The sequence below is a fragment of the Pygoscelis adeliae genome, unplaced genomic scaffold (assembly GCF_000699105.1).
Source record: "Pygoscelis adeliae isolate BGI_AS28 unplaced genomic scaffold, ASM69910v1 Scaffold192, whole genome shotgun sequence".
In the NCBI taxonomy this organism is placed as follows: domain Eukaryota; kingdom Metazoa; phylum Chordata; class Aves; order Sphenisciformes; family Spheniscidae; genus Pygoscelis; species Pygoscelis adeliae.
The window spans coordinates 71,822-84,704 of NW_008824284.1; the positions used below are offsets into that span (position 1 = coordinate 71,822).

The following is a 12,883-nucleotide window of genomic DNA, read 5'->3' on the forward strand; positions in this document are numbered from 1 at the left end:
AGCTCCTCCGCCAGCTCTCTCAGCACTCTCGGGTGGATCCCATCCGGCCCCATAGACTTGTGAGTATCCAGATGACGTAGCAGGTCGTTGACCGCTTCCTCTTGGATTATGGGGGGTTCATCCTGCTCGCCATCCCTGTTTTCCAGCTCAGGGCGCCGAGTACCCTGAGGATAACTGGTCTGCCTGTTAAAGACTGAGGCAAAGAAGGCATTAAGTACCTCAGCCTTTTCTTCATCCTCGGTGACAATGTTCTCCCCCGCATCCAATAAAGGATGGAGATTCTCCCTGGCTCTCTTCTTGTCATTAATGTATTTGTAAAAACTTTTTTTGTTGTCTTTAACGACAGCGGCCAGGTTGCGTTCTAGCTGGGCTTTTGCCTTTCTCATTTCTTCTCTGCACGACCTAACGAGATCCCTGTACTCTTCTTGAGTCGCCTGCCCCTTCTTCCACAAGCGATAAACTCTCCTTTTTTTCCTGAGTCCCAGCAAAAGCTCCCCGTTCAGCCAGGCCGGTCGTCTGCCCCGCCCGTTCCTCTTGCGGCGTACAGGGACAGCCTGCTCCTGCGCCTTTAAGACTTCCTTCTTGAAGATCGTCCAGCCTTCCTGGACCCCTTTGCCCTTCAGGATGGTCTCCCAAGGGACTCTTCAACCAGTGTCCTGAACAGGCCAAAGTCCGCCCTCCGGAAGTCCATGGTTGCAGTTTTGCTGCCTCCCCTCCTTACTTCACCAAGAATTGAGAATTCTACCATTTCATGGTCGCTAAGCCCAAGACGGCCTCCGACCACCACAGTTATACTGTTTCTATTCCCTTCCAAATAATGTGCTTCTGGTGGAAGCTGCAAAGGACGTAAATAATATCACACAACATCAAAAAAAGCCAAGGTATGGCCTTAATGTGCTTCAAAAAAATGATACTTATAAAATGTATCAGCAAGCACTCTTTAATAACTTTTTTCTTTAAAGACAGAAGCCTTCCCCCAACACGGGGCAAGGTTGATTAAGTTGCTTGTACAGCAGCTATCAAATTGCTGACAGACAGCATGGCTTTTAAGAATACCAGAAAAAAAACAGGCCCTATTTAGTTTAATATGCCATAAAACATGAGCTGAACCACTGGAATTTGTGAGGCTTTAAAGGTCCCATTAGCACAGAATTTCAACCTAAGAGGAGGGAAGGGACCAGTAGAGCCCTTCCCATTCACGGTAAACACTGAGATGTTTCTACCCCTGTCTGCAGATGCCTGTTCCTAGAACGTACCACAACAGAGAAAGAACTTAAGTCATTCCAGGTGATTCATGTGAGCTCTCTAAACACATCTACCCAGTTTACGGCCTGAAAGGATGCTAGAAGTCCAAAATAACACCGATATGATCCTCTAACCAGCTATTCAAGTAGCAAGTGCTACTTGATATACATATACAAATAAGGAATATGGATTAAAACATTGGCAGAATGCATATATAGCTAAGAAAAAAATTACATAGAAATAACACATTGCAAAGCTGGAAAATAACTTTTCTCCCCTTCTCATCCTTTCTCCTCCCAGGAAAGCGGGAATGAACTCCATGACTCAGTACCCCCGATTTCTGCAGTCTCACTTACATCCACAGTACAAAGCAGGCATACTGCAGATACTTAAGAGTGGGGCCATGACTATTACCTAATTGCTTTTAGCCCTGCATCTGGGCAAGCCAGATCGCCAAAATTCATATTAACCCAAGGCAAACTTTCATTTCTTTCACGACCTCAGTGTCTTTTATGGCAAAAAAAATTCATAGGAACTAGGTAATTGTCGTGGTTTAGCCTCAGTCGGCAACTAAGCACCACGCAGCCGCTTGCTCACTCCCCCCCCTCCCGATGGGATGGGGGAGAGAATTGGAAGAGCACAAGTGAGAAAAACTCGTGGGTTGAGATAAAAACAGTTTAATAATTGAAATAAAATGATAATGATAATAATAATAATAATAATACACAAAGCAAGTGATGCACAGTAAAATTGCTCACCACCCGCCGACTGATGCTCAGCCAGTCCCCGAGCAGCGGCCCCCCCGGCCAGCTTCCCCCAGTTTATGTACTGAGCATGACGTCACATGGTATGGAATGTCCCTTTGGCCAGTTTGGCTGTGCCCCCTCCCAGCTTCTTGTGCACCTCCAGCCTTCTCAGTCAGTAGAGCATGGGAAACTAGAAAGTCCTTGGCTAGTGTAAGCACTGCTTAGCAACAACTAAAACATCGGTGCCTTATCAACTTTGTTCTCATCCTAAATCCAAAACACAGCACTGTACCAGCTACTAGGAAGGAAATTAACTCTATCCCTGCCAAAACCAGGACACTAATTATGGATCTATTTAAACTATTTTGAGGCTGAGATGTTCCACAACTGGTTTTGACCTAAAGAGGATCCTTTAGGTTAGAGAAATATCTCTGGATTCAAACTTGAAGAAGCTTTAATACTGTCATCATCACTTCTAAAATAAATTCTAAGGAGATTTATTAGAAGCACACCATATTGATAGTGTTCCACCCTGTGCACATCAGTATGAAAAGTTGCTTCATCTTCTGGTTTAATGGGAAGACAGTACAATTTCCCTGTAGCCTGGAACTTCTTAGATAGTTATTATAGTTATTATCATAGAAGACTAGTAGAAAAGCAATGTATTTCTAATGTGCTCTACTTACTATACAGGCAGCACAAAGGTGTGGGAGCACCATTCTGTATCACCTTCTGATATTTTTGTCCACTGAATTCTACAAAAAGTTTTATCCAAAGATTAAACTTAACTTTAGAATTCATTTCCTTCATCAGTATTCATGATTTTTATTTACTTTTATTAAAAATGTATGTAGTAAAATTTCATTGGCATTCGTACCAAGAACTGGTTTCTAAGACTTAGCTTCATCTAATGAAGATTAAAGACATTACGTGGGAGAGCAAATTGTCCATGATCTCAGAATAATAAAAAAAAGATTAAAAAAAACCTGAAAGCTACGCTTTCTTATAATTAATTTTAAGAGAAAGAGGAAAGGATTTGAGAAAATACATTCCTGGGAGTTTTTCACCACTGGACTCCCTTCTCAAGTACAATCTCCCACACTCGAGTAAAAACTATGACTTATATTTCAGTAACACAAATGGTTTGTCAGACGAAGCAAATATGAAAAGAACCATACAGAATAGCAAGACAAACCTAGTACCAGATAAGAATAGAACTGCAAAAAGCTGAGTTGCAGAGTAACCACCTGAACTTTCCAAGAGCACAAAACTGAGACAGTGAAAGCTACAACCTAGAAGAAGACATACCAAGTGTTTCTGACTATTATACATAATTTATCTTTGCTGGAAATCAGAAGCTTATATCAAAAGTGAATATGCACACTTGAAATAAAAATTAAGACCACCGTTGACTACTAATAAAGACACTGAAAAAACAATCTCCATAATTTACAGAGTACAAAAAAATGCATAGGCAATCCCACTCACCTGTCTTCACTAAAACGTCGACCAACCAAAATTTTACATTTGTCTGGAGGAAGACAAGCTGCTAGCAAAGGTACTGTCCTTAGTACTCGACTTTCCTGTAAAAAAGAAAAGTTACTTTTTAATAAAAACAAGAAGGGCTTCTATGAATTGTTAATGTTTCCATTTGTTTTCAAGTTCTGTTGACTACAGACACAGAAAAAAATCTTACCAGATAACAGAAAAAAAAAAAAGATCTACAAGCAAAAATACCCAATTTTAATGCATTCAAATCATATTGTTTTGATTGACAGTATAAAACTTAGTTTTAACTAACCTGTGGTTATCAGCATAAATTTGAGCTAGGCTATCAGTATCAAAAACAATGATGAAACTTCACAGAATAATAAACAGTAGGCAAAAACCAGCATTAGCATTAACGTAATAGGTTGGGGAGCTAACGTCTCTATATTGGAAAATGAGGGGAGGGCTTGATTTCCACAAACAGGTGCTAAAAATAAAAGCACTGGGTGTATCAGAACAGACAGTGTGAAATACAAACATCTCCACTCTGCTGTCACTTTACAGTAACCAGGACAATGGCACCAACACTGCCATGAGTACTCTGTCTCGTGCCATCCAGGCTTTGTTGACGAGGCATCTGCCTACATCTTTGTGCCACAGATGAGGAAGGTGACTGCCATGCCTGGGTGGGGAGCAGGGGCTCTTCAGATCTCAAAGAGCATTAGAGAGCCGTGTTGGAGCAGGGCTTCAGAAAGTGGAGGAAGAGGGAAGTACTGCCAGCAGAAGCAAACCATCTACTTATTAAAAACAGCAATGTGTTTCTGTCCTTTATTTAACACAGCTGGGAACACACTAGTTTTTGTCTAGACAAGTATTGCAAACTGAGCTTGAATATTCAGGATGTCAATTTTTGTTTTCCCATCAAGGAAGAGGGAGCATAGGTTTATCTTCCATTTAATGAAGACAGCAAGCCAACACTGAAAACTGAATGAAAGTTTCAGTTTATTTATTTATCACCAGAGGAACAAAGGAAGGTTATTAGCTGAATCTAGCAGGAGGCAAGACACTAGAGGTCAGGTGAGGATTACAAAAGCCCTAAACCCAGTAAGAAATGAGTTCTTACAAATTCTCAACTTGAATGTCTTATGATTCAGACAATGAAAATCCAAAGATCAGTCCCTAAACCACAGGATTAATTAATGAAAACCCGGGGGGGGTTGGTCCATCTTTTGATTTATAAGCCGTATATCAACAATTCAGTATTTGTGAACACGTAAGGCCTTGATTAGCTCTCTCAGTTCTCGCTGGGTGGCTGTTACCTTCCACAAGTATCAATGTGCAGCTGCCTGCGGCTCTCACATTGTCTTGCTACCAAACTGCTGTTAAATTAGTTCTGTGAAGACTTTTATCACTGTTGCCTAAAACCTTTATTAATTTTGCTTTTTCTGATCCATATCTACTGATCCTCTATAAATAAAACATCATGGAGTTGAAAGAATAAGTTGTCTTGCTACATTCACCACCACTTTGCACGGCAGCAGCAGCATGATGTCTCCTAGGGATAGATGACGATCAAAGTACCTGGGGAGTGAAGTGCTAGCAAGGGGAGGGAGAAATATCCTTCAGACTATCATTGATTTCTTCTATCTCAGCAAAGCGGAATAAGCTATCAGTGGTGGTACAGTATTATTTGTCTTTATTTCATCATAATTAAATAACACTCCAATTCAATAGTCAGAGGACTCCCTTCTTCATAAGAATGTAAGAAGTGGCAATAAAGGAACTGGAAGAAAATCAATTATTTGTCTCTGATAAGCAAAACCAAAAGAGCTATCATCAGTCAAGGGAAAGTCATTCAACTGTTCCCTCCAATGTCATATCATTACTTCAGAATTACCTTTCATATCAAATAAATACATTCTCTTACCAACAGGGAAAATGGAATTTTCCAATCTAAAAACCAATCCATGTTTACAGGAAGATAAAACATAAAAATTCAAAGCTGAAAGGAATTATTTGAGAACAGAAGCTTAAGAACAGCTAAGCCAAACCAACATTAAAAAAGGTTTCATTTGTTTATCATTTTCTTCATTAAAAACCATTTGTATTTAACTAGACTATATATAACCCTTTTGTTATCATAGCAGCTATTTTCCATTTACTGGTTCCAAAGTGAGAAGTTACTCTCTCCTTTGTTCTTCTCAGTGTTCTAATAGTGATTTGCAACTCTTTGTTTATTCATTATTTGACCATTGAAATACATAAACAGAAATAGGATTGGAGGACTTAGGTGGCGGGTTGACCCTGGTTGGCTTCCAGGTGCCCACCAAGCCGCTCCATCACTCCCCCTCCACAGCAGGATGGGGGGGAGAAAATAAGATGAAAATGAACTCGTGGGTCGAGATAAAGGCAGTTTAATAAAGAAAAGCAAAGGCCGTGTGCAGAAGCAAAGGAAAACAAAAAGATTTTATTCTCTACTTCCCATCAGCAGGCAATGTACAGCCACTTCCTGGCAAGCAGGGCCTCAACACATGTAGCTGTTGCTCCAGAAGACAAACACCTTAATAACAAATGCCGCCTCCCCTCCCCACCTTTTAGTGCATTATATGGTATGGAATACCCCTTTGGTAAGCTTGGGTCAGCTGTTCTGTCTATGCCCCCTCCCAATCTCTTGCCTACCTCCAGGCTACTGGCCATTAGAGGCGGGGGTTGGAGGGACAGCCCTGGTGCTGTGGGAGCACCACTCAGCAGTAGCCTAAACACTGGTGTGTTATTAACATTGTTCTAGCCACAAATACAAAGCACAGCACTATGAAGACTGCTATAGGGAAAGTTAACTCCATCCCAGCCAGACCCAATACAACTTACTTTTGCATTTGTTTTTCTTTTCTGGGAATTAGTGGTACTTTGGTTAGCATAGCACTACCCATCTACAATGAACAGGACAGTTCTAAGTTCTAACTAATAAAAATATTTATTAAAACCAGCAGATAGATATTTCCTCCATTTTTGTTTATGAATTGTTAGGACAATTAGCAAAAATTTTCCCCTTATATTTGATTCTTACTGTTCAATAAGGAATACTGTACAGAAGAAGTATTATAATGAGCAAGTCAAAGCTAATTACTGGCATTAGATCAATATATAAATTAATTAAATATACACAATCTTAAGTTTTCTTCTCAGATGCTTAACATTGACAAATCTTACACTTACAGAAAGAAAGAAGGCAGGGAAGCAGAACAACCTAAACAGATAGCCTCTGCATTGCTTTAAGGGTTCTGCCCTGAGCTATACTTATCACTCAGGTTTTGAAAAAGTACATAATGGCCTACATTCTGCTGGAGATCACTCCAAGGATGATAAAAGGCAAAGGTAAGACAAATGTCTTTTGTATACCTAGCTATGCCCACTGACCTGACATAAGGTTCATAACAGTAGGCACAAGAAGGGAAAAATGACAGAATTATGTTATTTACTTTTATATATATATATATATATGCAAAGAAGAAAAATAAATTAGGCTAGGCAAATAACTCCTTCACCTTTCCACTAGTCCTGATGCTGGGTTTGGGATACTGGGTTTCTATATACTTTATTTTTAAATTACTCTCATTATGAACAATGGTACACCAACCCTATTCAGAAAACAAGTATTTACCCCTTGACATGGAATGCTGAATTCTCTTCGAATTCCTTCACAAATAAAAATCTAATTAATTCATGGACCTATTATGCAAAATGGAAGCTGGATGGTAGGATTCCTCACCTGGGATCCACTGCTCTGCAAGAAGTGATTCCTCTCTCTCACAGTACCTGATACCTGCTGCCAGATATGGCAGCGTGGCCTCTATAGTAAGAATGTGGAGACATAGTCACATTAATCAGAGCACAGGAAATGTTGCTCCTGACTTCCTACATTACTACCTCGCCTGAATACAAGTCTCAATAGCATCATTTCACCATAGTTGGCGGCTTACTTAGCTGCACTGCGGACTTCCAAAGCCAATAAATAATGAAGCACATGGAGGATATAGTTGGCACTGATGTGCAGTAGGGGAAAGACATTCACTATCTGGTTAGTTTAATGAGATATTTTTGAAACGGACTCTTAAGAATGTATCTGTAATGAAATGGCAGACTGAAGGATCAGATACAGTCCAGAAGGCTTATCTGCCTTCAAGACTGATTGTATTTTGAGTATGAGCAGCTACAGCAAAGGTATCTTTTGTCAGGCATGCCTCTGCTGTTCTAGAGTCAAAAGCATCACCTGTGATCATCTAAGACAAACACTTTCAAAGATCACTGTAAGATATTCTTAGCTTCCCACCATTTGTTTGGATTTATCTCTGATAAGCCAAGTGCCCTCATATAGTCAGACAGTTAAATTTTTCCTCTCAGATGGATTGTCTTCAAATACAGTGGTCTTCCAATACTAGTTTATCATGTGAACTATCATTACATAGCATACACTAATGGTAAAGTTGCATCCCATTGTAACAGACAGTTGTTGTGATTGCTGGTTAATAAAAAGTGTAGATAGTCTTTCAGAAGGACACAGGAATGGTGTATGAAATCTAAAAAGAATCTGCAAAGTTTTTCTAATAACTTCCACCATGAATAAGAAATTCAACACAATTCAAATGCCAGTTCAAAGTTCTCTGGCACATTTCCAAAGCTCTTTTTTCCAGCAAGTGACTTCAGCATACACTTAAGTACTTTTGAAATAAGAAGTAACACAAAACAGTATTCTTTTTATAAGTAGCCAATTAAAAATCACAGCTTTCCCATTTAGGGACCAAATACGTCATGGCTTCTGTTTTGTTTCTCTGTGAAAGAACACTTATCTCTTAACTTGCTCTTTTACATTCTGCTTAAGTTCCCTCAGGCAAAGACTCTCCGCGTGCTGATGAGCTACTGTATAATGCTAAGTAAATAGCTGGACCAGAAGAGTACAGGTTTCTGAACTTCACAGTCTACTTTGTAGACCCACCATCTATCCAGATCTGTGTAACTGCAATCCAACTTCTAAAACCCTTATGATCCACCACCATACTGCATTGTTAACAGACAAGAAAACATCAACATAAATTCTCCTGTTAGGTAAACCAAAACATACTGTTCTGAAGCTAAACTATAGTTTTTTCACTGGCTAAACAGCTAAGGTCATCACTAAGATTAATTGCTTAATTCATATTTTTAACAGAACACTAACATCAGTAAAAGACCACTGCTATAATCAAAACACATTCCCCCCTGGATCAACTCTGAGCACCTCTGTGAGACACCATGTCAAGATTAATGCTTGTAATTTGTACCGAGGCAAGTAGACTTCAGATTCTAGCAGGACTATTCAGATAAGAAAAGATGTCTCGCGTGCATGGAAGTTGGAGAAATGAGGTGTGATTTCAGAAGATAAAATAATTCAGAAGAACTGAATAAAACATAACAATAACTCAGGTGAACTGACATTTCAATCATCAAGTTTAAAAGGAAAAATCATTACATGATGTTAACAGCATAGCTGTTTCTTCTTGCCTACCATTTGCTGCATTAAGATTCTAGCTGAACTCCAACAATTACCACAGCCTTACTCACCTCTGCTGGATGCTGAATTATATACAAGCAGGTGGAGACCTTTAGCGGATGTATTGGCAGGAATGGACATAAACACACCTTCTGAGGACGGCTACATGACAGAAGGGAATGAGAGAACAATAAAAGTAATCAGCAATTTATGAAAGACGGCATAAATACATTGCACAAATAGCACATCCCAAGAGGCACACTAATAACTTCCCCTGATGACACAGTGTATTAAACCTGATGTAATTTTCTGTTTGAAACTCCTTCTGTTTCTAAAAATAAAGCAGCAAGGTTTTCATTGAAATAGAGTTTTGAGAACAGTGTTCAGACCCCTCCTGTGGTCTGGTTAGGATTAAAGCACTCTAAAAATCCTTTCATCATCTTCAAGAGGAGCAACTTACTAGTATCCATACCCCCATCAGAGAAGTCTGTTACTGCTTTTCATACCAAGTTAGTGTTTCAACAATTTGAAAAAATATTATAATAGAATATATAATGTTTATAATTGATATAATATTTATAATAGATTAATTACAATAGAAAATTTTAGAAGTATACACACATGAAACCCCAGATATGCTATATTTATGATTGGGTTCATTTTTTGTAATTCCATCTATGCTGAAAGATGTAGTAAACATGTAGTATGAAAACAAAAAATCTTTATCAGGAACTTCTAATTTAAGTCTGAAAAAAGAAAATAAAAATTATTTCAAATTCTTTGGTGTACTGCATGTAGCTGTTAAAATGACTAGCAGAAGAATTGTATCTAAAGAAATTAAATTAAATATTGCTTGGCATGAAACTAATATGCTGAATGATCAAGAATAAACAAGCAAAGAATTAAGCTCAAAGTTATACATAGAGTAACTGAAGTTGTTACACACATACACATACGCATGGGCACACACAGAAGTCACTATAGCTACTCGCATACATTATTCAATAACTCAGAAAAATTATGGATTTCCTTAACAGTGAAGCTACCACCAGTATTCATCACTTCAAATCATACCATCCCTGCAAACAAAGATCTCTGAGCTTAAAAAATATGAAGTCAGGATTTTCAGCAGAATGCTAGGGACTCGGAGCACAACTTCACTTGCATCCTCCTTGTAATCTTTATTAGTAACAGTTTATATGTTGGTCACACATGAGAGACGGTAAGCAATCACTGCAGTAGATGTAATTTACAGAAGTTAATTCTGAAGACAGATCCAGATCAAGCTCGTGGTGAGCCTGACTGACATCGCACTTGCTTGCCCACAAGAGCACACACCCAGCCAAGTGTACTAAGTAATGTTACAGTATACAGCCAGTATAACCGTTCCCCAGTCAAACATCAGTACTTACCAGTAAATGGTGGCATTATAAAAAGGCAATAACAATAGATAAGCTCCTCTTTAACAGTTGACAGGTTGTGTTAACTGAAACCCCCAACTTATAGCCCCAACTACTGAGACACAGAGACTATTCCCTTCTCTGTATGGTATACAGTTAAAGGTTACCCAACAACAGTCTAAATCCAAAGCAGTGGGGGGAGTGTTGATGCAAGGGAAGGAATTGGTACTGATCAAAATAAGCACTGGAAAAAGTATTTTAAAATATTTAGACTAAAAGGCCCATGGCCCAGAAATCAGCCTAAAGACAAAATGAAAATTATTCTCATACACTCTTGTGGTATACCGTTCCAGTGGCCTGCTGTCTGTCTTTCCTTTGCACTTCTAGTGCTGGCATTTTCCTGTCGCTAATCCTGCATAAATTTGGCATATTCTGTTGTATTAATGGACAGGCTTTGAGCCTAAAATTAAGTCCTCATTAATTTCACTATTCAGTGGGCTATTCTGGGCACCTTCATGGTGAATGAACTGAAACCAACCTCGCTTCCCGGTCTGGTGGGTCTAATTTCAGAAGTTCTCCAGCACTGTACCACTGCTTTTTTCCAATATTTTCTCATGTGTAACCAATTTAAACAGAAATTTCCGAAAACAGTTTTGTTTACAACCTGGAAGCAGCAAATACCCCTGGACGCTGTTTGTTGCCTATGCCCCAACTGTTAAGTACAAGCTCATCCTCTTTTTGATCATCAGATTTAGTGGAAACTCAATTTTGTACAAAGTGTGATTCCTTAGTTTCTCCCCATTATTAAATGGCTGGTTTCACTAACAAGAGAAGTTGTTAAAGTTCTCCCCATTATGGCATTTTCTACTGAGGAGAGATTAAGGCACGAAAATCTACTACACAGAGCTGTGCTAAAGCAGTTAGCTGGTGACTTCAATCCACAGAGCTGCACTGTTCACTAGCTTTTATAGGCAGACAGAAACAGTTTCCGGTGATTTCTGACCTCAGGGTGTTTAACTGTAACAAAGTTGGCTAGATAGAACTTGCTTATTTTCAAGTCTCCCTTTTGCATATGCTTTTTGTATTTTCCACACTGGCTTGGATTTTTAACGGGTAGTTTTTTAAACTTTGTTAACCTTGCCAAAAAAAAAAACCCAAATCCCTAACCAAAAAAAGGAAATTACCCAGAAAGCAAGCATTTTCAAAGTTACAGAATAAACTCTACCTGTAATTTGACTTATAGGGAACAGAGCACAAACCATGACAAATAAAATACTTTCCAATATAATTTAATTATTTACATATGTATATACATTACTTAACTTTAAGCACCCAATTAGGTACCTAATTATGTTGAATACATACTTTTACAACCCTATCCTGAGGGCACAAGGCTTATTTCTGTACTTTCACTTTGGTACTTAACGGTTATTGTGCCGAGACAAAAAAAAACCACATTATTCCTACATGAAACTGACATTACCAGCCTACATCAGTTGGATAGGAAGCGCTGCAGAACAAGACAAGTTCTGTTCCACCACCACAAAAGCCACCTTTGCTCTGAGAAAGGCCACCTAAGCAGAAAAGGCTTTTTGTCTTTTTCTTTTGTTTAAAGATTCTGCTGCAGTCTTGCCCCACATACACAGCTGATGTTACAGAAGAGTAGGGGCAGCACCAGGGAACTTACTTAATGATGAGCATCAGTTTTCTCCCATTTCTGGAAATGAAAAGTAGCAATCTGCTCCAGTAGTATTCAGAATATTACTGGATATTCTCAATACTACTACAGTAGCATTCAGAATATTAAGGAAAAGGTTTGTGGGTGGGGGTTAGGATTTGAAGGAGGATAATTTTTACAGTATATTCACCTGTATGCAATTTCACTATAGCTCAAAGCTATCCAGTGGGTTCTTACGTGTTTTTCAGTACAGCATTTCTAGTTTAAAAACTTATGCCAAAGTAACCTGTCACATTGGTGGGACTAAAAAAAAATAAAAAATAAAAAAATCATTGTGTGTCTTGCAAAAGTGCTCCATATGCAAAAGACAGCCATGCACATGCACAGACTTCTCATAGCTTTCCTTCCATTATTCACATCTAAATTAATGATGTTCAGATTCAGAAAAACATTTAGTCTATTTTCCCAGCAGAACTGAATCTGGACAGTGGACTGTGGTGTCATTACTAGTGTCTGGGCAGAGATACTCTAAAAGTGAATATGCAGCAGCCTGGAAAATAGTGAGCTAATTCTGAAACTCCTTCCAAGTCTCTGTATGATTCTCCTACAAATATAAATGTGCCTTACTTGCTTCAGGACTAACTTTGCCCTTGTTACAACATGTCCAAAGGGCTTCTGAAAACAGGCAGCATTCTGGGAATGCAAATTAGTGTACTCTTACACCCATATTCAGAAAACTAAAGGTAGGTAATTCAAGGACTTAAACCCAGAGTAAGCAAAGAATAACAATGTTACAATT

At 38.8% G+C, this 12,883-nt stretch overlaps 1 protein-coding gene across 1 annotated transcript in view; it reads right to left on the reverse strand.

Annotated features, from left to right (window-relative positions):
• The window catches only part of DTWD2 (DTW domain containing 2), a 114,185-nt gene that overhangs the window by 63,822 nt on the left and 37,480 nt on the right, over positions 1 to 12,883 (reverse strand). The window contains exons 2-3 of the mRNA XM_009318596.1: positions 9,078 to 9,168; positions 3,480 to 3,574 (exon numbers count right to left, since the gene is read on the reverse strand). Coding sequence (XP_009316871.1) covers positions 3,480 to 3,574; positions 9,078 to 9,168 — 186 coding nt within the window. The remainder of the gene's footprint in view (positions 1 to 3,479; positions 3,575 to 9,077; positions 9,169 to 12,883) is intronic.